This window comes from Cyprinodon variegatus, unplaced genomic scaffold, assembly GCF_000732505.1.
Source record: "Cyprinodon variegatus isolate N-32 unplaced genomic scaffold, C_variegatus-1.0 Scaffold1394, whole genome shotgun sequence".
In the NCBI taxonomy this organism is placed as follows: domain Eukaryota; kingdom Metazoa; phylum Chordata; class Actinopteri; order Cyprinodontiformes; family Cyprinodontidae; genus Cyprinodon; species Cyprinodon variegatus.
The window spans coordinates 84405-110146 of record NW_015151847.1 but is presented as its reverse complement, the minus strand read 5'-3'; the positions used below and the strand labels follow the sequence as shown (position 1 = coordinate 110146).

At 37.5% G+C, this 25742-nt stretch overlaps 1 protein-coding gene across 8 annotated transcripts in view; it reads right to left on the bottom strand.

Moving 5' to 3' along the window:
* Window positions 1–25742, bottom strand: part of smoc1 (SPARC related modular calcium binding 1) — a 73390-nt gene that overhangs the window by 27735 nt on the left and 19913 nt on the right. For 2 of the 8 annotated variants that reach the window (XM_015402776.1, XM_015402775.1), the window contains exons 2-10: window positions 22672–22837; window positions 22011–22079; window positions 18646–18758; window positions 18357–18456; window positions 13561–13614; window positions 13016–13063; window positions 9067–9156; window positions 8535–8615; window positions 770–962 (exon numbers count right to left, since the gene is read on the bottom strand). In XM_015402776.1, coding sequence (XP_015258262.1) covers window positions 770–962; window positions 8535–8615; window positions 9067–9156; window positions 13016–13063; window positions 13561–13614; window positions 18357–18456; window positions 18646–18758; window positions 22011–22079; window positions 22672–22837 — 914 coding nt within the window. The remainder of the gene's footprint in view (window positions 1–769; window positions 963–8534; window positions 8616–9066; window positions 9157–13015; window positions 13064–13560; window positions 13615–18356; window positions 18457–18645; window positions 18759–22010; window positions 22080–22671; window positions 22838–25742) is intronic. The other 6 variants (XM_015402777.1, XM_015402778.1, XM_015402779.1 and 3 more) reach the window with 6 other exon arrangements.

Here is a 25742-nt window from a genome sequence, read left to right as displayed (position 1 = left end):
TATATATATATATATATATATATATATATATTTATTTATTTATTTATTTATTTATTTTTTTTTGCTCTTATCAATTTAGCATCTTTCATTGGGGGGGTTATTAAAAATGTGTCATTTCTTTTGAGAAATTAAGCTTACAATTATTGTAGGAGCCAATTATTTTTTGTTAATAATTAAAAATGTTTTTTGTTTTTGTGCATAATCTAGCAGTTTATTTTACTTTATTATTTGATATCTGTTATGAGATTATGTTTTTTTGTTATTTAGTCATGCTCCTTTGTTTTTGGTTAGTTATGATTAATTTAGTTGAATTCTTTTTTATAAATAGGCAGTCAACGGTAGGACCAGCATGCATCTGGGTGGGCTTATGGTTTTTTACCAGCGCAAGAGAAACATGGAGGAAATGTTTGTCTTTTTTTGTTTGCTTGCCTGAGAAAAAAATAAACTGAGAAAACTAAAGGAGTTTACCTGGAACATTTTTTTTTCTTGCGTAAAATTAGTCGATGGTGCATCTGTGGCCTTTGTGGATTTCCACTTTTTTTTGTGTCATCAAAACTGGACCACAACAATTATGTTTGCCTAACATTAGAACTTGAGCTGACTCAGTACTTTCTCATGCTTTCACAGAAGCCAATTGAATCTAAATCCATTTGTAGTAATTATACAGTTATGGATGTAAATAAATACATGAATCATCAGTAAGCACAAAGAAAAATAATCAAACCATCAACGCTATTTTGTTCAGTGTATTTTTGATAATAAATCTTACAAGGTTGAAGTTCCAGGGATCGGCCGTCCTGTATCCACCATAACACACCAGCAGTAACCAGTATACTGGTGGCACTGGACTGGTTTGTAAAGGCCTCCAGACCCACAGTCTGGGATTATGATGGACTCTCGAGAACTTTGCTGAGCCTCAGTCAGAGCATTCTGTCTCTCCTGGTCACAAGAGGGAACCTTTTCTGAAAAATGGGTTTCAGCAGAGAGGGAAAAGGCAGAGATAAAAAGTTGGTAAATCAGGTGGATGTTTTGAATACATGAAAAACAATGTTATCGTGCATGAAAGACAAGTGACATGAGTCTGTGGTGTTTCATTCATCCGTCTATTGTACGGTGCACTGGTTTCCAATCAAACACAGATTGATGCTTTCAGCATGTTTTCACAGTTTTTTCTTTTACAGCATGCCTCCAAATGTGGATCACCATCAGGACCTATTTGACCCGGAGATTGCTTCATCCTTCACCTTTTTTATCACCCAGAAATCAATAAACTTCCAACTACACTGAGCTTTATTTCTCAACCCTCTGTCATTCTTCATTTATGTCTCATCTTGTCAATAAAAAGCCCCGAGGAAAAATTTTGTAACCAAATGTTTACATTTCAGAAAAACCCAAACTCCAAATTTGTACCTGTAAACAGACAATACTCTTTCAATACTGTTAACCTACATATCTGATCATTTTTTGATAAATTCCAACAAGATTTTGGGTGATAAACTGACATAGATTAGTGCCAAATTGAAGAATTAAAGGTTGCTGATACAAAAATAATGTTTGCATTTGTAATGAACCCTCTGAGGCCCTTAAACACAGTCCAGTTCTTATGGCAAGCTTTTTTAACATAAATTCGGTTTTGTCTGACCATCCATAATTACGTTCCAGATATCTTAAAATACATTTTGACTAGACAAAACCACATATCCGGTATGGTAATTTAAGATATCTGTGTTTACATTCTGATTAGGAAGAATAATAATTCAAGATATCTTAAATTACATTTTACCTAGTCGAAATTCCTTTCAAGATACTGTATCTCAAATTACGACACCTGATTCATCATTTAAAGCGTCACACGCTGATTTTCCTCCTTTGGATTAAACTGACAGTGAGGATTTTTTTAGGAATGATCCTCCCTGAAGCCCATTAAAAAGATCATGACACATTTTGACTAGTCAGAATGTCAATTTAAGATATCTTTAATGGAAAAGCTGAATAATTCAAGATATCTTTAATTCATTTAGAGATATAAGGAATTTCGAACAGTCAAAATTACAATTCAAGATATCTTTAATTTTGTTTTGTCTAGTCATTATTTGCTTTAAGATATCTTTAATTGAGTTTTCACTAGTCAAAACTGCATATCTCCTATCCTAAAATACATTTAAGATATCATGAATTATGGTGGCATTTGAGATATCTTTAATTAGAATTATGACTAGTCAAAATTAAAATCGAGATATCCTGAATTTACATTTCAGATAGTCAGTAATTCATTCTAGATATCTTAAATTGACGTCTCCATACAAGTTAATGGTAAATCTGACGTCATTTCGACTAGTCACAATGTAATTAGAGAAATCCCGAATAGGAATTTTGACTAGTCAAAATATAATTAGAGATATCTTAAATCGCTAAAGTGTCTAGTCATAAAACTATTTGAGATATCTTGAATGTAAAGGCGGTACAACCGAATTTATGTTAAGTCGGCTTGCCATACAGTTCTAGCTGTTTGCTTATTCTGAGAGCAGCTTTCAGGTTTGTGTAATTGGATCTCACTATAAAAGCAGCTATCCTCAAAAGGGCCTCAGAGATTTGTTAGAGAACATCACTGAACAAACAGCATTATAAAGGAGGGATTTACAGAGAAATCTTTGGAATAAAAAGGTCTCACAAAGAGCTATTCAATTTATCACTTTCTCAGCCCCTTAGGTCAGCAAACAGCAGGTTTGTCCAAAAGGAAGCTCAGAGATGCTGAGATGAGGTGCCCATATCTAAAACATATTTCATTATTTTATATTACAATAATACCTAATGTCCCAGCTGTACTTCAATGTAGCCTTTTTTTCCAGCATTTGTGATGTTCAACTGATAACGTTTAGTGCTGAGCGAGTTACACTATTACCATTTTTAAAAACATTTTTGTGAGATTTACTCCATTTTTTTTGTCCTTTGTATGACAAACCTCAATGTTCCAAAATAAGCAGAGCTTAGAGCTAGCTGCCAGTACTCCTTTGTTTTGGTCTCACTTCTAAAAGTTGCGCTTAATAATAGTCCATTGCACATCTAGTTCTGCGCTTAAATATTCTGCATTTGTATACAAAAAGGCTTTATTCGCTTGGTACAAGGACACATCACACTGACAGCACTGTACTGGATATTTTCAATACAAATACTTTTACTTCTCAAACATGAAACATGAAACGTGATGGTGGCATTATTCTAGAGGAAAACTTTTTTATTTGCTGGGACAAACACTGGTAAGTGCTGAGAGGAAGATGGATGAAGCTAAACATACATCATGTTAGAAGCTGGGCAATTTAGAATGGACAAATGTTTAATTACAGCAGGAAATAACTGCAAACTTTATGAAAAATATAGAAAATATTAAACTTTCTGTTATGATATCATTTTTGCCAAGTTTAGTCTCTGTTTTGTTTTTTGTTTTTTTTATATTACCAAGTCTTAAGCTTTATTAGGTTTATCTGTTTTGCCGCTGTTGCACCTGAATTTCCCCATAGTGCGACTAAAAAGGTAATAATCTATTCAATATTTACTGTAGCCATTCATGTCCAAAACTTCTATATATATCCTCCTGATATAAATAAATTCAGTTTATAACACATATAAACAGAATATTTCATCTGTTTTTTATTTTCCTTTTTGAAAAACTATTGTCAAAGACAAAAAGCTTTTGAACGGATTATATAAATTAAATACAGTTCATGCTGGAAATGCTGGAAGCCTGTAATAAATATCTCCATTTCCAAATATTTTTGTTTTCTACTTCGCCTTCCTGCACAGAACCTAAATAATGAAACACAAAGTCTCTGAAAACAAATATCCCACTAAGGAACACCAACACCAGAGCAACTAGGAGTCACTGGAGCTGTTTGCTCTCTATCCTGGTAGGTTAATAATGGAGGGAAGATGAACATCTAAAGTACCTTTAATAAGCTCCATTTTATTCATTCTGGCCATGATTATCCAGACTCAGATCCAGGTGAGACTATAAAGCGCTCTCCTCTTCTCCAGATCTTCATCTTCTTTACCTCTTTGTTTCTTCCCCCGATCCCCTCTCTTTAAACCTGAACACCTCCCCCAATCTCCAAGCACTTTCTCCTCTTCACTTCACTCCAATGGCTTTCAGCTGTGCAGTAATCACTGCAATACTGTTTCTAGGAAGCCTCCACTGCAGTTAAAACAGCTAAAATGTTCTAAATGTCAGGAATTTGTGTGAAGGAGGCCAGTAGGTTTATTAAAAGAAGCTTAAAATCAATAGATTTAAGTGGACTAAGGGTTCAGTCACGGAAACGGCTCCTTTCGTTAGAGCTTTTCATCACATCGTTTATTTCTATTCCTTCTCTGTCTTCACTTTTTGTCCTGAAAGATGTACATCCCGCACAAGCACAAGACTAAATGACTCGAATAAAATTAAAAAAGATCAGTAATAAAAGTAAAAGTTGATGCTTTTGTATGGAAAATTTACGATTAGTGCATTTTTAGGTGTCTGTGTTCACTTCTATTAGATATTTGGATGTCAAAGTCTGGCAGTGACCCATCTGTTTAAAAATGAACTTTGCATTTGTTTGCTTAAGCAAACACTGTTAGCAAACATTTACTCCACTCCTCTCAGCCGGTTTTTGGGCGATGTCACTCATGAGCTCACTTGGTGAGAACTCAAGAGTTTTCCAGTAAAATTAGAAACATTGGGAAGAAGCAATGATTAAAAACTTTAAACAGAGAGGATTGTTGTGCCTTAATGTGAACGCTTGCCATTTTCTTTTTTTAGTCACAAAGCCTGTGTAATCAGATCATCTCTACTGATGACTGCTAACAATCGTAGCCTCTCTGGCCTCTAACACTGGCAGGGAACAGCAAAGTGCTTCCAATAAAAACACAGGTCACACACAGCAATGATCAGGCTGGTATTTAGATAATTTATTTAGCTAAACATAAACTGAACAGTTTTCAACTAGCAGAGATGACTTAGAGCTAAAAGCTGTGTTTATTTTATGCTATTTTATTTTTTTAATTAGTTAGGGATTGGAAAGAAAGAAAATCTCCCAACTAATTACAAAAAATGTCTTTTTTTGCAACACTCCAATCCTTTCCTAACCTGTTTTAGTTTAACCATTTTATTAACGTTTTTAACCATGTCAAACTTGATTCTAATTTATAGAATTAGCACCCAGTCAGAGAAAAAGATTCACCATGCATGTCAACAGTTTACGCATCCCACTTAAAAATGTGGTAAAAACAGCTTTTATACCTCCTTTCTTTATTGCTCTGTTGTCCCCTTCTAGCAATCCTAAACTCACTGTCGAAGCTTAGGTAGGCAGGGGTTAAAGTTTAGTTGCATAAGTACAAAAAACTTAAAGCACTTATGTAAAAAAACTGAGGCATCATGTTCTCTGACATTTGTCTATGAAACCCAGATGGAATGTGTTCTGCAGTTTAAGCTAAATCAGTTTGTAAAAAAAAAAAAAAAAAAAAAGAATGTGCAACAGAGACTTTGCTCCACAAACTACATCAACAAGGCAGCAGCTTTAGCTTTGGAGTAGAGATAAACTGATACGTGACAATATTCCAGGCCGTACTATTTATTGTATCAGTATTGGCCAAAATGTGCATGCTTATGCTGATTCATTGGTGGATTCAGCAACCACGTTTTCAGATCTTTGAGCCATGAAGAGCATTGTCGTTCCCTCTGTATGCTATAAATTGGTAATAAACTGTTATCTCAGACTTGTGTAACAATTGTGTAACAGCAATATTAGCATAATTGGAATAATGCAGAACCCACCCCCCACCCCAAAGACATTTTAAAAGTATTTACTGATATCTGTTTTTAAAGAAATAAACCAAGTTTAGCAAACTACTCAGAAAACGTTTAATTAGAGTTATTTCTCACCTAATATGCTCCCTTAAAAAATTCTCACATTTGATCATTTTGTAATGCTTACTCAGAAAATTAAACACCTTTCATAAGTTTGGGTTCTATAACACTAGTGAAAATAATATGCATAATTTTCCTTAATAAAGAAATTTAAAAAAATCCTCCACAACATATGCAAGTTAAAAGATGCCGAAAGCAGAATTCTGGATTACCAGGCAGGCCACTGTTTTTTCAGTAAACTCACACATTATTTTTTGTATATATATTTAACCATTTGTGCGCTTGGCTTTATTTCCCAGTGGCCACTGAACTTGGCTTCGGCACCTTTGTTACACACTTTTCCAATCGGAAATAAAAAAAACAAACAGGGTATGGAATTACAGATTTAAACACACACTTAATTTATGTCTTGTAAGCGATGACAACCCCCCTCAGTCTGGCTTAGACTTTTTTTATTCCCTCTTTATGATGCTCAGATGTTAATTGGAACCAGGAAGCTGGACTTTCCACAGCAGTTTCAAAGAGTTGTCACTGCAAATATCTCTCAGAATTAATACGATCTTTACAGCAGGCCAGACCGCAGTTTCCTCTCTTCCTCAGATCAGTCAAAATATGTACAAACACATGTTAGTGGATCAAGTCCTTGTTTCCTCTATTGCTTTTAACAGTGCATGAAATGGAAGGTAAGGAAATAAAAACTAAATTCAGAGAGAAAAAGAAGACTGTTTAGTGTTTGTATAAAAACAAAGCTTGTAGCATGCATTCCAAAAAATCTCTGAAGTCTACTGAAAATGAAGATGCGTATTAGAAACAGAGCTGCACAGTATATATTAAAAGGCAGCTGTCATCACAGTATCATAATCTGAAATACTCCAGTCACAGAGGACAGCTGCAATATTAGGGAGGCAGTTGTAACTCAACATCCATGTGCTTATGCTCTGCAAACCATTAACATATTTGTTTGGTTGGATGGATGTTTACCATCCTCATTCCCACAGCTGGAATACTTTTTGTGACCAGGAAGTAAGAACATAACAAGGATAAATGAGAAAGAAAAGAGTGAGGAAAATAAAGGTTAACAGACATCCATCCATCCATCCATTCACGCTTATCCCAAGCAGGGTCGCAAGGGGTGCTGGGGCCTATCTCCAGCTGTCTACGGGCGAGAGACAGGATACACCCTGTACAGGTCGCCAGTCAGGTTAACAGCAATATTATAAACTATAACAGTTCTAGGTTTCCTAAGCCCAGTTTAGCTTTAATTTTGAGCACTTTTCTTATTTTATACATCTAGCAACAATCTCCCTACAGGAAATCACAACGTGTAGCAACATCTTAACGCAAACATTTACTGTTGACCTAGACACTTGCTGAGTTCGAATTCAGCCTTGTGTGTCAACTGTAATAGTTGCTAGGGGACAGAGTGCCCTGGCGGTGAAAACCGGGGGAAGGCTTGACCTGTCTGAATACATAGCCAAACTTTTCCGGACTCTTTTTTTACATGGACCTCGAAGGATCCAGTCCAGATAGACCGGGTCCTTGGAGGATGAAGCCTCTGAAATTGATCACACCCCCAGTCTGGTTTGAGGTCAAAGTGATGAAACATGCAGGCCCTTCATCATCAACACACTTCTGCTACTGTCATCATTAGGAGGAACAATCAATCTCTATCACATATAACAAGATGCTAATCGTGTTCGTGGTGCTTCCTTGCACGCCTCAGTAATACTAGTTTAATTCTTTACAATGGCTCCACAGGGGCCTAACCAACATATCTGTCCTGTCTTTACCCTCATATTCATTCCTAGCTCGATTCAAAACAGAACCGTAATTGAATTAAAACGTTTTAAGAGCAATGGGATTAAACAGATGAAACATGCATCGAATCAAGAGATATCACAGAGTGGACTGTCTTAAAATTAGAAAATTATCTTCCGTTAAAAACCGTTGGACCAATTAAAGTATGTGTTGTCAGTATCTATCATTCAGCTCTGAATGACTGAAAAGCACATGATACATTTAGGAATTTTAGTAGAAATTCCACAGTTTTCCATAATTTCCTTGAAACATTTCTGATATATTTTTTTTACTTTTCCAAAAGTTTCCCAGACCTTTTTCCACAACTTACCTGATACATGAACTTTCATGGACCTAAACAGGATGTTTCTTAAACATACCAAGAACTTTCACAAAGCTAGAAAACACTATTCAGACCTCAAATCAAGTAAACTAAAGTTTTAGAAAATACCAGGGACGTTCCATAATAACAAAGTAAAGTAACGTAAAGGTTCTGGAAAAGTACCTGGTAAGTGCTAAAAAAGCAGGTTTAAAAAACTGTTTCAAGAAAGTAACTTAAGTCTCAGGAAAGGTACTTTCAAGTTCCAATAAAGTACCAGGAACGTTTCATGAAAGTAGCTTTAAGATCTGAAAAAAGACCTGTTGGATTTTTAGTTATTATCCAGAACATAAAGTGAAAAAATAGAAATAAAAAACTATATTCTGGATTCCCTTAAACTGATCTAAATTGTCAAACCATGTTAAAAGTTCATAAGAATGTAATTTAATAAGCACATTCAAATCAAGACAGATCTTCTGTAAAGAACTTGTGCAGCTGAGAGGGTACGTTTTCCAATCTCACCTTGCTTTCTAGAAGATGAGCTGTTTTGCCTATTCTCCTTGTACACCAGATGTTTTATCCATAGTGTTGGAGCAGTTATCTCTGCAATGACAGCATGACAGAAAAGAGGTCCACAGTTCTCACAAACTGAGGTTGCTACATAAAAATGTCTAACTTAGTCAGCTTTAAAAATTTAAAAGACAACAAACGGAGTCAGGCTTTTGCCTAGAAACACAAACTTTAAAACGGCATAAAAATCCTGGCATTCACAGAAATATGAAATATAGTTTTTAACATGTGGACATTTGCATTAAATCTAATGGTGTCTTTTTAAAAGAATACACTACGTCTTAGGTTTGGATATGAACTTGATGACAAGCTGTGGCTGCAGCAATTTGCTGGAATATGATGAACATAAGCACACAAAGGAACAATTCTGGAAGCGGTATCTAACCCTTGAGAGTCATTATAAATCTTTGGTATGCACATTAGTTGTCAAAGTGATCCTCTCAAAACCGCGTTACGGGTGGAAGAACTGTTAGAGGAAGCTTACCCTCACCCTCGGGGGGGATGTGGGTCTCCATGGTCGGTGTGGGCTTGGAGCCATCGTCTGGGTTGAGAGTGAGAAAGAAACGGAAGGAGACTACCATTATTGAGATTAATACAATCTACTCTCCAGAACTGTTGAATTGTTGGGATTTGCACATGGCCCGGCCAAGAGAGAGTGAGAGAAAGAAAAACAGACAGACAGAAGGAATAACAGAAAATCTCAGGACAACCACCCACCCATGGGTGCCTGTGGAAGCCCGTATCTATAAATCACTGACACGCCAACATGAACGGGCTGCACACTCAGCAGACTGCCTCAACATTCCTTTCAAATACACTTTCAGCTTTTCTTCACAGCCTACAGTGAGCTGCAGGTGATTTACACAACTTCCATTGTCACAATAAAAGAATCAGTTGATGGTTGGGTGACTAAAAATACTAGTGCAAAGGAAAATATCAGCAAGCACTTGGGCTGCATTCACTCTCTGAAGTAACATGGTTTTATTTAGAGAAACTTTGGTGCCACCCATACTGCACCAGGTCTCTTGCAGAGCTCAAATCAGATAATTTTGACATTTAAAAGACATATAACCTTTAAATGTTTCTGTAAGTAATAATAATTATAGGGCTTTGTGATACCCATATGTTCTATTTTGGAAAGTAGTTGGTACTGATTTTCATAGCTAATTGTTAAGGCATGATCATACCTGAGGCTATGTTTCTAACTAACCATAGATTTTAGAAGTATTGACTCCCAAACAGGAGTCCAAATCAAGTATCAGCTTTACTAGATCCTATAATTTATCTTAGAGATTTTGAGCCTAGGTCACTCAAGTGTCAATCTGTGTGCACTACTGAATAATAAACATTTCCCATTTCCCAGATAACTAAGAGTAAGTGAAAATTTTCAGTCGAATGATCTCATCTGAATAATTTCAAAACTGCAAATGGGAGTTAGTTTCCTTGCATAGTACAGCTTTTTTAACAGGGTTCTTTGCTAACGTGTTGAGACTACAACTTCAATGTTCACCTGTTTATGCCACTTGAAACCAAAACGGTTTCCAAGTTTCAACCATTTAGCTCTTCGTTTAAGGACATAAATTAACACCATTCTTCCAGTACTAGTGATTAGTCTACAGATAAGAAAAGTGTGAAAATTCATACGTTAGGTTGGCACAGTTTGCTTTTACACGTGTACTTTAATATCAATAGTTGTACTAAATTCACTTCGCCTAAAGTAATCTGAAGTAATCTATATGGCCATCTTCTGTCGTGACCACAGAGGGCTTAACTCCTAATTTGTTTAGGTTTAGGCATCAACACAGTGTGGTTCGGGTTAGCCCATAGCAGACTGGTGAGGAGGATCCACTTGTGTCAGACAAACACACAACCCTTGTGAGGCAACAGCAACACTGGGGCTGTTTAACTGGGTCAACAGATTATTTCAGCGGAACTAAATTTTCCGAACTTACAAGCTCTTTTATGGGATGAATCACGACAGACTGTTTTGGTATTGCTACAGTCTTTCACCGTTCGAGAAAAAGAAAAGGCAGAAAGAAATCCATCTCATAGGGTGTCTGCTGTTACTTCTGCTGTTAACATGTAGCTGTGCACCTGCACTTCTTCACCCCTGCTTCATGAGACATTTTTAAAGTATTTAATTTGCAGTTTAACTGGTAGGATTGGAGCATTCATGTGCAAACAACTCTCTTCAGGGTCCAGATAAGAATTGATTAATAAACTCTGAATACTGGTAGTTATAACCATGTCAAGGCATGGTTCTGGTTTTTGGTCTTTATCATAGCCTAAATGTTGGGTTTAAACTGGCATGATCCAATGACGGTAGTCAGACTTTGGTGTGGCTGAAGTGGAAGAAGCCGGTGTTCTTTCTTTTGTAGCTGTCCTGATCTTGGAGCTGGCCTTATTACCCATTTCCTTCACCTGCCTTGCTCTGCCCCCTTCTCATTACCATTCCAACTGCTTCAGCCTCTCTTAACCATCCTACAAACAGTCATCAGTGGCAGATTATGCAAGCCTTTGGTGAGTTCTCTAGCGTCATTGAGTTTTGATTGCCGGATCCTGACCCGTTCTGCCTCTGGACCTCTGGCCCTGTATGTTCCCACTCTGATCTGCTTGCCTGATCTGTTGTCAGACTCCTGCTCGATTCTGCCTATGTAGAGAACCTGGAACTGTCTCCTGACACCGTCCTGGTTTTCCCTTCTGTACCTCTTCAGATCTCTGATCTCCTGGTTCTGAATCCTTAGCACGTCCTCAATACCGGATTTGGTTTCACGCTCTGGATTATCCTGCCTTCTTTTGTATGGTTGGTTCTGACCTCCTGCCTGTTCTCCGACATCCGGGACTACAGCGTCTGAGACTCTCTAGGCGGCGCCCGCTGCGTCTTGTTGGAAGCCGACCAGCTGGAACCAACTTTGTCTTCAGGGCACGGGCTGAACTATAAGAGCAGGTTGGTGACTCATACGTTCATTATTAACCTCAGCAAGATAGACATGGTCACTAACCTGTGTTCTCCCCTTGCAGAGATTCCTGCCTTAGATGCCTTTCTCTACAGTTCCATCTTAAAAAAAACATTTTGTGAAACCTACTGTCTCTCAGCCTCGAAAGCGGAGTCCTTTTGTTCTGAGCCTGACAGTAGCACCCCTTTATGCTCATTTGATCTACAATAACAATGACATTTCAGTATCCTTCAGTTTATCGTAGGCTGGCACTTTTCTTATCCTGGATTATTTGTTTAACTTCAACTAACTTCATTTCTTCTGATGGGGCAGTTTGGGTCACAGTTGATTGAAACTTTGACATTTGGCATTTTCAGCATGAAAATTAGCCAACATTAAAACAGGCTTTAGAAAGGATAAAGAGGCTTAATTCATTTGTAGTTTAGACTTTTAGATTCATGAAATATTAAAATTTGGTACCAAATACTAATTCCTAATAAACAAAAATTCATGGTGCGTATTGTTCAAAATAGATGATTTAAATGAGTCTTTTATACTGTCTCTTTTTAATATAATATTGATACCCCTGACAATTTGATGTAAACTGATGACAGCCGTTGTCCAAGCTGTTATAAATCATATTTAACTGGATTTTTCTGCCTAGAATACTCACCACCCCAGTGCAGTTTCGTAGAATCTGGAAAATTGCTTAGGGAATAATTAGGTCAAAAGCAAACAACAGAAAACGTTTGAATGGAAGTCATTCTACAAATATTACATCTAAGTCCTTCATAGGAGATCAAGTGCTAATACATAAAAAATATCTTTTGCAGGTAAAAATCATAATTAAAAAAATAATAGGATTTAAATCATACTTATATAGTGATTCATTTTGCTTTCCCTTTCTTCCAGGTTGTGGGTAGCTACGAACTAAAGTGTTAAACACACCAAAAGAATTAGCTTTGACTAATCAAATGACAATCATGCTATAGGTTCCCTTGAAACAAGACCAAAAGGAACTCCTGGATGAAAAAAGTTAACTTGGAAAATAGAATAAATGTATTTATTATCATTATTACTACTATGATAAAGATTTAGCTTATTTACTACTGTAAATAAATAGTGTTTCATACAAGCACACAAATGGTAACTGGGAAAATCTACTTTCAAATCTCATCATAAACATTAATCAACAGATTTTTTTGTTGTTGTTGTTGTTGTTCAATGGCACTTTTACTCTAAAAAGACACAAAAAGGTGCACAAATGCTACAAAATAATCCACTCTTGATTGATGCTCTACTTTTCTTTTGTTAAAATTTCAAACAAAAATTTTCTCTTACCATCACTATTCTTAACTGTGAATACCTGAGGATTCCTTTTCCTCTTGTGGCACTATTTACTTGGACAAATGGTGTTCAAAACTGGGTCAAAAGACATTTTGAACTCATTCTTCAACACATACAGAACCACTGGACATGCAACAGAGCTCAACTCACCTTTTCTACCCGCATTTGGGGGCCCAGGTGGTCTGTCAGTTACTGACCCTGTGACATTTGGAGGGCGGGGAGGTGATAGGGGTGGAGACACAAACAAAGAGCAACACTTAAAACAGATAGCAGGAGCAACAGAAGAGCTTCACCTTAAAATATTTTAACTTGATTCAGGTTTCTTTTCAATATTTCTAACTAAGCTTGTTGGTAAATACGGGATATTCACCAACAGAAACACTACTGGTCACAGATACTGTCCGATGTCTTGCTGTAGAAGAATCCTAGTACTTGACTGGAGCCCCCTCCCCCACTGTAACATTGCACCCATTTCACTGGCCTGATACCTATGCCTTACTAATTGAAATTGCCATTTTACTGGTATTAAAAACAAAATTACACAATTCTGATTTCAAAGAATTTTTCCATTGCATGCAGATAGTCAGTTTCATGCATGGTTGTTTGCAGAGACAAAGTAATCAATTGACCCAACCAATTACAAAAGAAGGGCTAAGTGGAGAGTGCTGAGTGAAAGCAACTGGAAGAAAACTTACTAACTGAGAATCCACGCGTTCCAGCATGAGTTCCCATATTTTCACTGAAGTTTCCTGCAAATGTATGCAAGATGATTCATTTGGGTCATCATTTAAAGTTTGAGTCCAGCATGACAGAGAGGCCTATAGATCAGTTTAACAGCAACCAGATTCTGGTTTCAGCACCATACATACCTTTGCAAGAAACCATGAAGATATTGGACCTTATGCAAGGCAGAAGCGAGGGAGGGGATGAAGGCATCATTGCACAATACGAATCAGTTTTTGTTTAAGATTTTTTTTAAACCAGAAGATGGAATAATGTCTCCAGTGAACAGCAGAGAATATGTGTTTTTCTTTATTTTTTTTCCACTCAGATGTCTATCACTACAGTAGAACTATATCTGCAATGGTTTATGTCATCGAGGGCCTACAGGGCTGAAAAGGATCTTGCAAATGAATCTGCAGCCCTTGAACCTTTTCCCAATTTGTCCAGCTATGACAAAAAACTTTAAAACAAATTGTTGGGATTTTATACAAAAGACAAACAGAAAGTAGTACAGAACTGTCCGATGGAAGGAAATTGATATATTTCAAAATGTTTCAACTTCAAAATACCAGATTAAGTATGAAAAGAGTAGGTATGTGTTTGTATTGGGCATCTTTGAGTCAGTGTCCTGAGGCACACTTTTCACTGGTGTCAAATCTTTTTTGGTAATCTCTACTCATATTTCAGATGTAGAAACTGGAAATAATTTGTTAAAATCGTTTGAAGACACTTCTGAGTTGGATTTTGATCTGGACTTCGTTAGCCGTTCCTGAGTCTGAAGTCCTTTTGCAGCTTTTAATGCCTGGTTCATACGGCAAGATTTTAAAACTCTCAGGTGATATTGAAAACATAGACCGACAAATCAAGACAAAAAAAGTAGATATAACAGGTTTGGTCCAACAGGGGTGTGGTGTGGAACCCTACAGCAAGCCAGCACACCACACAAACTAAAGTTTAATTCAGGAAAGTTCAGATCAGATGGAATATCTCACAAAACCTCTAAATATCGAACATGAGTTTAGAGTAAATAAAAATGGCCAAATGGAGGAGGCAGCAATTTGTGGACCAAGATTAACAGCAATAAACATTACAAAAAGAAAAGGTTGTCCCTTAAAGGAGAGAAAACAGTGGTGACTTGTTGGTTTGGTTTCCTTCACCATTCAACTGCTTTGTGATAGGCTACTTATCACATCATTAAGCTGCATAATCCAAAGAGGTCAGGACTTCCTTCTGAGCAGACAAGTCACTTCTAACACACCAAACATGGCAGAAATATCTTATATGATCATCAGGGAATCCTTGTAATCATAGGCAGGGATGGATGGGGGCAGAAATCACACTAATTATCTTGCTGTGTGAACCAGCATTAAGAGGATTTTTTAAAAGTCGTCTCCACAGCATGATACTGCCACACTGCCATCAAAAATATGATTGATATTTTTGGTTTTACAACAGAACTCCTCTTTAAACTTCCTTGATCTTTCTGCTTTGTTCTGTGGTCTCTGCGATGCAATTTGTTGTCTAACTCACATCGAACCAAAAAGCTGTATGTAGCCCAAGATTATATTACACACAGGTGGACTCAATTTATATTTAAGATGGTGCCTTCTGATGCCAATTAGCTGCTCAGAATTTTCTAGGGTATCAGGTTAGACAGGGCTGATCCATGCCACATGTTTTAGAATTTTATTAGTTAGGACTTTTTCCTATTTGTAACATTTCCCTTCAACTTCATGCCATTAGTTTGTCAACTCACATATCACACTCATTTTTTTTATTGTAATGTGACAAAACAGAAAACGACAAAATATATGCCATTTTGTGGTTCACCTCATGTCAGAGCTAATAATTAGAGTTGGGTAACTGTTGTAGCTCAGTTGTGAACTGCTCCTGCCAATTGGCAGGAATTTATTTTTATCTGTGTATATAATGCCGTTGGGAAACTGCCTGAGCAAAATCGTATTAATTTGCCCCTCTAATCATTACTAACACTCATCTTTCATTATGCATCTGATCCTCGCTTTCTTTTCATGACCTACTAAATTCTTCTGATTCTCTTGAATGTAATGATTCACTCTTGACTAATTGACAAACAATTCCAGTTCAATTCCTTTTCTTAGCAAACCAGAGAAGTCACCTACTTTGCCCTGCTTGTAGATAGTGACAATGAATTTGTCAGTGTGCAGGCCTGATCATTTGAAGGCCTAGTTCAGGAGAATCAGGAGTTTTTTTTTTTGTTTGAGTTTTTACGTAAGTAGTGGCTCATTTTTTGACAGTAGGCTGACAGGAAAGGGGAAAGAGAGAGGGGGAGAGACAAGCCTCTTTTTCTGTGCGGATTCTAACCCAGGTCGGCTGCGTCGAGGACTAAAGGGCTGGTTATACTCCAGCAGCAGTGTGTCAGAGTGAACTTGTAGCAGGTATGACGCAGATATTTTTGATTTATGCCCAATATTGAAGCGTGGTCTGCACTGTGTTATTCCACACACCAACGCATGAAGGACAATCAATCTGTGCATCTGGATACGGCCAAGGCGGTAAGGAAGAGGAAAAATGCAAGGGTCAAGTTTGTGCGACAACTGAGGAGGGAAAAATAGCCGGGATCCAGGTGGAAAAAGGGTCCCAGCGTTCTTGCGCACCTTGCTCTTCAAGCTGGGCCAACTTCATGAGTCGACTTCCACAATGGCGGTCATACAAACAAAACAAGCCAGTAAGGTACCAAACAGGAAATACGGATAGTGTAGAGCAGATGTAGATTTAACCAATCAGAGGCCTCCTGTCTACGGCACTGTCTGCGGACACCTACAATTTTGGAGAGGCGCACCAGAGTATCTTCGGAAGGGGCGGGGGCATATTTGTGTTAACTGCGACACACAAGCAGACGACCTGGTTTCTGAGAATAAATCAGCCTTAAGGCCTCCGTAGATGGGTTATGATTGCCAACCACTGCGCCACCTGCACACCTGAGGTTGTTTTGCTTAAATATGCTTGTTTTTCAGGCTCTGTTTGGAACAGTCCTTAAATGTTAACATTGTTCTTCCAGGACCAACAGGCAAAGTATCATCCTTCATTGCATTTGTTTAAAATGTGCCCTAACCCTTTTTTTCCCAGCAGGTACAGAATTCCTGAGAAATGCACCCAGATAGAGGGGTTTAGATGGTTGCAAGCACTGGACTTTGATAAGAGGGTTTGAAAAGGCAGAAGTTGAGTAAGAATATTTTCAGATCAAGAAAGAGGGGAATTGTTTAAGAGGTAAATCTTAACCAAAGCTTGAATGGTATAATTGGATTTAAAAAAATAAAACTTAGAGATTTTTTTTTATGTGGAAAAGGTTGGTGACTTTGTATTCAGAAACTAACGTGGTTTCATCTTGCACCACTATTTACTAGTAAGATGAACACAAAAGTAAAATCTGTTAAGACTCCATTTAGAGAATTGATCCTGTCTTTTTTAATGTTCTGATAGAAGCTGTATTCTAAGCTTTCCTGTGTTAAATGTTATCAAATCTCTTCTTTTATTACCCATAAGTATGTTTAAACGACTTCAAAAGGAGATGTGAACACTTCCACCTGACACTCGTTCTAGTGGCTCTACAACCCAATCCTGGCAATGATCCCTGGATGGAGGAAACTATTATCATAAAGTGTTCCCATGTAGGATGAGTGCAAAGAGTCCTGCTCCGTCCTGCTGAAAGCATTTAGAGGAAAGGAGTGGAGAGGCCCCTGCATGTTCCAGCCATTAGCATTTTTTGTTGAACTGCACCTGCTGTACAACACATTTACTAGAGTGTTGTCTGGGAACTGGTTCAAAGGCTTCATCAACAAGACAGATTATTTTTAAAAATCAAGTTGAAAATGTAACGAAATGGTTTTCGTAATTATCCATTTCATTCTCCGGGTTAAAAGAAACAGTAAAAAAATGAAGACCTGGGCTAATCATTAATTTAACAGAACATTGACCGTGCAAAGATCTTTGCTATAAGATCAGCAAGGAAACTACTTCTGTAAAGAACAACAATAAATAGAGCAAATCTGTGTAATTGTGTAAGGAAGCGAAACACGTTGTCTTGATCATCCATATCTGCCTCTTTTGTGCATGTTTTTGCTGAGCCTTGTTTTGTACAGTGTGTGTCTGCATTGTAAAGATTGATTTAATTTTACAGTGATATATTGGTTTTGCCAAGACTTTGTCCTGTTGTGTCCAATGTTGTAAGTATAAATTAAGCATCTAGCAAAAAAAGATTTAACTCTTGAGGGTACAGCTGTTGACCTCAGGGTCTTTGGTATCTTCTTTTTTTTTCATACACCCTTTTTTCTCTTTCTAAATATGAAAAATATCAACCCAATCAAATCCTAGACAAATGATAGAGGAGTTTGCCGATTGAATTGGAGACCTAGTTAGGGTTTAATCGTTAGCCTCTCAGAGAATTCAACAGTCCAGCATCATTAGACTTTCATTAGTGCAGTCAAAGCAACTGCATAGTGTAAAATATGATAAAATAGTGATATCAGCTGCTCATGGCCAAATGTTTCAGTTGCGCCTCAGTTCAAAAGCAGTATTGCTCATGTGCTGTACCACCAATGCTAATGTAGCCAAATTCTTTATGTCCAAAATTAATAAAATCCAAGGCCTCACTGCTTTTTTGAAGATCAAATTGATAAAGATCAATTCAGATGTTAAATGATAAGGATTTTAGGATGAACCTGGAACACCAACGCACATTTCCTTCAAAAAATAGCTGATACTAGAACGCCCCACCCATTCAAAGTACCTGAACAAACAGGCCTCCTGTTATGCACAGAGGAACCGCTCACTGGCTTGCCGTCGGTGGTGACACACCAGCAATAACCTGTCAGAGTGTGGCACTGGACCTGCACAAGCAAGACAAATATATGCAGATACAAATAGATTCTATATTAGAATTGCATTTACTGTACGGTTAGAACATGAGATCAATAAACAAACTCCTTGATAATATGAAGATGATGACATAAAAAAAGATGAAGAATGAAATGTTTAAGAGGAAGGAAAAATGTATGAATGGTATGAGACTCACACACCTGGGCAAACGTTCCATCCTCATTGCATTCTGGGATAAACGTGGACTCCTGAGGCCTCCTGGACTGCTCCAGAGCCTGGTTCCTCTCAACAAGGCACTTTGACTGGCCTGCATCTGTAACACAGTGACAGAGGCAGTATGGTCTCAAACACTGCTTATGCAAATACATCAACGCTGTTGTTGGTTTGGTGCTGCAGACATCCCTGTTTCGGCTGACCACTGTAACTCAGATCAGTTGGACTTTGTCTTGTAATCGAGTGCCTTTTTTTAAGGCATTTTTTAAAAGCAGACTAATAACATCACATAAGAACTGAAAGCCTTCTCCTAGCTTAGAATTTGTTGTTTATAAGTAGATAGAGGGCGGTACACCCAGTGGAAGATGACACAGTGTGTACCGCCGTCTTGCATTCCTATTTTTCATCATAGTAGCTGAAATGGGACAAACTTCACAGCCTTACACATTTTTACCTCCATCTGAGTTTAAAACAAGCAAAGACCATATATGGATCTACATTCTACTTCTGTGGCAATGCACGAACATCCATATGACATCAGCTCATCTTTTAACTGGTTAAGACTATTTAATTGGAAGGATAACAAGTGAAGATTGTTTTGGCATTATGTGAGGAACAGGGCATCGCAGTCAAGCAACTAGCTTGTCCCCCCGAATGTAACTTCCACTGCTTTGCTACATCTGTGTCGCAATTAAAGAAAATTTAAAAGTTTGAAAAAATATAAAAAAGAACTCCATTAACTGGGAGTCCTCTTTGAAATAGCAACTCACTGTGTTGCTATAGGAATGACTGCTTTCCCTTTCGTTGGAGGAAGGAGGCCATCTAATTCATGTTTATACTCCCTACATACAATCCAGGCACCTTCCACAGCTGTGAGTTTGACTTTATTGAGAGTGACTCTTGATAGTTAAGGGTTTGTGGTTAAGGAGCGGTTTGGGAGTCAGCCCAACAACTAACATCGCCAAGACCAAGGAGCTGTCCAAAGACACTAGAAACAAAATTGTACACCTCTTTAAGGCTGGAAGCGGCTACAGCGAAATTGAAGAACTTGGTGAAAAAATGTCCAGCAATCATTAGAAAATGGAAGAAGCTAAATATGACTGTCAATCTCCCTCAGACTGGGGCTCCATGCAATATAGTGTTGCATCACTAATAGATGCATGTGTTTGCAGATTCATTTGTGCATTCAGCAGCCATGCCTTGAAATTAGTTGAAATGCCTGCATTGCTGCTTCCTCAATTTTCTATCCATTGTTAATGTTTTGTTTGATTTGTTGTTTTTCTCTTTTGAGGGACAGTGTGTAAGATGTAGCCCCACCCAGTGGTACAATAAATTAGTTACAAACAATATGCTGGTAGCTAACCATCAAGTGTGTTAGACCTACTATGGACACTCATGGTTTGGGACGGCACATAATGTGGCGGACGCTCCTCGGGAACGTGCAAATGGAGGGTTAGTGCTTAGGGGCTGGTTTGGGATTGGGCCTCGGATTCTTACCAATTGTATGGAGTGGACAGGTGTCCTTATGCAGATAATGACCTCAAACAGGTGCATCTAATTTAGTATAATAATTCTAGCTGATAGACACGTGTTCAAATATTTGCAGAAGAGCTATACTTTTCTGGGTCAGTTTGTGTTTTTCAATTTTTCCTATGTTATCCTTTAATGTATTTCAAGTTATTATTACTTTTTGCAGTTTTGTGTTATTTGGATGACTAGTGTGAATTTCTTATATTTTTTATGGGAGGTTATGTAAACTTTCAAGCACAACTGTATACCAGTGTATAAAGAAATGAAGAATTTTTAACTAAAGTAGAAAATGTTTTGTATTTTTTTTAGAGTTAAAGCTGCAGTCTGTAACATTGAGAAGAGAGCAGACTTCGACTGAAAATTTGAAGAAAAACAGGTTTCACGCCACTCCCCCACCCTCTCTGCTTCACTCATGCCCCACCTCCAAGCCCCACCCCTCTCACAGCATCTGCGCGGCTCCCGCAGGCGGCGGGGGGGGGGGGGCGGGATTCAGCGTGTGTGAGCTGTGATTGACACTCCATCAGACGCTCCTCTGGCTGTGATTGGTTGTTTTGACTCGTCCCGAATTATGCTTTCCAGATTGAAATACAGGCAGTAGGCGGGACCAATTGAAGCAGTTTTTTTCACAGGTTACATATCACATGTACTGCTGTCTGGGCATAGGGACAGTTTTAGCCAATATGACAAAAAAGTGATTTTTAAAAACTTGCAGACTTCAGCTTTAAGTTTTAATTACTGCTGAACGTAGGTCGTTTTTTCAAATTGCATATTTTAGAGACTGTGTACCATTAATCTACAATAGGTAACGATTAATCAGACTAGTTGCAATTACTTCAACACAACACAAAAAAAATACATTGAAAATGCCAAGTTCCAGCTCTGAATAAATGAATCTGAATCTATCAGTCTCTGTTGTTGTTGTTGAGAGGGGCTGGCATCCAGATTCGAGTGTAACATTAGATTATCACCTGTCAAACCTCATTCATGCAAACAGAGAGCTTCTCATTCAGCTTCCTTTTTTTCACCTTTAGCTTCTGTGGCTGAACCTTTGTGATCTACAAATAGATGCCTTTATTGTTTTTTTTGTGTTTGGTGTTTATATCGTAGAGAGTGAAAAAAAAATCTTCTTTTATCTAGCATATTTATTGCAAAACTAAAGTGTAAATGTCAGCTAAGTAAGAAAGCAATGAGGATGGTCATCTAAACGCCAACAAGCTGACAGCAAGAAAAAATTATTCCCTGTCCTAGTTGGAGCGCATTGCTAATTAATTCTTCCTCTGCAATAAAACCCAACATTAAAAGAAAACAGTGTGTTTAAAATCTGCAAACAGAAAACAATAGAGCATTTTGCATCAAATTCAAATTCATGAATGAGAATATTAAATGAATTTAGATCATCTGAACGAGCTGCAACCTGGATTCTTGTTCAATCTATGGCTCAACAACAAAAAGCAAGAGTGCTCTTTCAGATTGGCAGTAGGCATAATAGCTTTTTTATTGCATTGTTCACAAAAAAAAACAATTCTGTTGATGGGTTTTCTGTTGCTAAATTGAAAAGAGACTTTTCTTAGCACAAATTTTATGTTCTAAAAATTCCTGAGATGTTCGAGTTATTTTTGAATAAAGCAGTATCATAGAGCGTGGTTTGACAAACTATAATAAACGGAGCTTTGACTCATTAAAACATTTCTTTGTGGTTCTGTAAGGTTTATATCCAACTACCTCTGGGTTTCAGTAAAACATCATTCCTCCAAATAAACCTTTCCCCTACATGGGGGTGAAATATAACAGTAGCCAAGGTCTGAGGTTTCTCAATCCTTACCTTTAGACTCTGGGTCTCTCCCGTCAGACGGGGAGGTAGGCGCTGGAGCCGCCGGCAACAGAAACTTCACTGAAAGACAAACAAACCATTTATGGTTTTATGCACATAAACTTTTAAGATACAGTTTAAAATATACAGTTTAGTTTTTGTGACAGCTACAGGTAAATCTTGAGTTTATGTGGAGAATTTTCTATACATTTTCATTTGTATTGTCTGTTTGGGAGTATTTGATAGGAACGCTATATTCTTTTAATGTTGCTTTTGGCATTTCATCTACTGAGTTATTTCCTTTTTTATTTTATTTTTTCAACTTTTGTATATAAAAACATTAAAAAAAAACAACAAGAGGTGTAAACAATACATATGTATTTATTTTACATACATATTGAATAAAAAGATTATGCCAATTGTTCAGGTTTGGATTTCTACAACTTAGTCATCTTCTATAGACTGACTTTTACATATTTTTACCTGGGACTAAATAGTACAAAGTACCAATTTAAAGTTATCTTCAAATTCAGTTTTATTTTAAATTTGATCTGAATCAGGTATCAGTGGTTTTGTATTGATGGGCAAGATGAGTTTTTAACAATTTTTGTTCCTTTTTTGCAGAAATAAAGAACAAAAAAAGCCAAGCCCAGGTACATTGTGAAGTTCTCACCTCGACACCTCCCTCGATGTGCCATTGTCAGTGTTTTATCTTTGCAGCGGGCCCTCTGTAGCTCACAGTTTGTCTCGTAGGTCCGCCCATCGGAGCCACACACATGCTTCCCAAGGGTCCTTGAGCAGATAGTCCCGCAGTGACTGTCTCTTTCCCCAATCAGCCACTGTTTCCACAGAAAAAAAAAACATTCCAATTAAGCAAAATGATAAATTAACTCCTATTATACAATAATACAACTACAGCTATTTAGACATCAAACATTTCTATTCTGTTCTCTACTGTCTAAAGTCATTCACTTTCATCTGCGATTATGCCTCAACGTGTCTGCATTCCTTAAACATTTGCCAACAGATGATTTTCTTTGTTTTGGCCACTACAAAAAAGTTTCGAGCCGGTCGGTGCTGAGGATCAACCTGAAGGCAAATTTATCAACAGGTTTGATGAAGACAAGTCTTAGTCTTTACTTTCCCTCTCTCAAGATCTTTGCCAGTCATCTACTGATAGGACATAGCTCGCTCTGCCAGAACAAAACATTCTAGCTTTACCAGCAGTCCACAAGATAGTGAAGCTCTAAGATTCTGGAGGGGTGCAGACCTTTGCAAGGCAAACATAAACGGTTGCATGTGTCGAGCAACCAGCACCTGAATTTAGTATACCTGCAAAAGCTCTTCTTCAAAGGTTTCACACGACTTTGATCTTTCATGTCACACAAGCAATTTTAAAGCAGTTTAAAATCTTGTTTAATAATATATAATTGAAATAAGCTGGTTGTCCCATGGGAAATTAGTGCATTTGAATACCTCTGTACTATTTTGCATGCAACCAGACTGCTGGTTGGATCTGAAACAGTAGATATTTTAAAGGGCAGGTAGTGAGGGAAGAAGGTGATGGAAAATAAGATCTGAAACAGATGAAAGGGAAAAAAAAGGGTAACATTCTTATCTTATCCGATAATCTGAAGGTACTTGCAAAACGATCTGCTATAGGAGTACATGTGAAGTTGCGCTGGCTGTGAGTTGGTCCCCCCTTCTTCGATGCCCGAACTCCAAACAAACATAAAACACAGTGTTTTGGAAAACATCTGAAATGTTGCCTGGAGACAGATTTTCTCTGAACATATAAAAGAGTTATCAGACAGTTTAGATCGTAATGATGCCAAACCACAGATGTCACGAATGAGTTGGCGCATGACAGGGTTTTATACACAGATGAATCACCTGGAGTTTTCAGGCATGATCTGGTCTTTTCTCTGCATTTGCATCAGTGTTACTATGAAGTCTTTTTAAAGGTGAACTAGTCTGTTCAGAAATGATAGCTCATATGACTGCGTATGCAGTTCTTCCTATTCTGACCTTTTGAAAAAACAGAGTTCAGTGGTGAGAAGGTGATCTATTTCATTAGGAGAGCAGTGCAAATCAGCAAGGCAATGTTTAGCATATCGAGAGGAACACTTTGCTGTACACTCTGTCTTAGAGAATTGGAGGAAAACACGTGTTCCACTAAAAACCTCCAATCGAAACACAGTTAGGGCATAGCTCTTCTTGCCACACTTACGTAAAGGTAAAGTTCGTTTTATATCATTAAATTGTTAATCGGTCAAAAGATTTCCCTTCCTGAACATCACCTCTAGAGTTATCAATGGCCTCTTGGCTGATTCTTAGACTAAACACAGATTAAATTTAATTATTTTACTTTCACAAATAAATGTAAATTGTGCCCTTTTTTATTTTAGTTAACTCTAGTGAACACACAAAAAAAGAAATAAAACCAATTTAAGTGAATAGTGAAAATGTGTCAGAATGTGAAAAGGATTAAATCGTGTGAGTAATTTGTAAAGGCAATGCATAGAGCTGTTGAAATAAGCAACTCGTATTTCACATTTAGAAATCCCACTACAAAGCATTAGTTAACACGCACATGGCTGCTTGGCTCAAGTATAAAATCAGGTGTACACTTTACAAACATCCACTTAATAATAAAATTTTATGTTCCTTATTCCGTTATTGATAGATATTTGCTCCTGTCTGGTAACATAGAGGATGTTTGTATGCGACACAGCGCCTGGTTCTGTGGTCCTTGACCCAAACTTGTCCGTGACAAACTTCACTGCTTCTTTCTGTCTGGTAAGTTTAAAATATAAAGGAATAAACTTGTGGAGAAATTTCTGCATAAACAAACTTAAAGTGAATGTAAATTACATGCTTTTGATGCACGTTAACTGATTTTATGCTTTGCCATGAAGTTTTCTATTAGCTTTTGGTCATACTGAAAACTAAATACAAAAATCAGTTTTGATTTCAGGAGCCATCAATTTTAGGGAACCTTAAGTGAACAACATAAAGAACGCTAAATGATCTCAAAAGGCAACACTTGTACTTGTCATCTGAGAGGGATAGTTACAAATGGTGATAAGAATACACAAGGTACCCAGAAGTGCACCAAAATTACACCAAGAGCAGATCAAAAATTCATCCAAAAGTCCACGAAAGAGCCAAGAAACAACCTAAGAGGCACTACAGGCCTCACTTACTTCGGTTAAGGTCATTGTTTACAATTCAACAATAAGAAAGAAACAGGGCAAAAACCGCATCCATGGGAGAGTCCCCAAGGCTAGAACTGTTTCTAACCAAAACAAAAACAAAATTTCATCTCATATTAGCCAAAATTATCTTGATATTAGCTAAACAAAATTTAACATTCCAACAAGATCAGTTGTACAATCATAGTGACATTTGAACATGATGGCCTCAGACTGCTTAGCTACTTCAGGGCCTGCACACCTTAAAGGAATCAGGACTTCTCCCAACCCAATCATTGGGGAAAATGTCTGAGTCGCAATAAGTTTAAATAGCCATGGTTCTCAAATCTGGACTTCACATGGGAATGGCTAAAAACAGAAAAATGAAGGTTCTGAAGCCTTCTAGTCATAGTCTAAAAATATCAAATGAAGATGTCATTCAAGCTCCGAAAATCTCCAGGTTAGTGAAACCAAACCAAACAAAAAAACAACCTAAACACTCACACAAAAATTGATGGTAGTTCTTAACACCAAAGTTATTAGAGAGAAA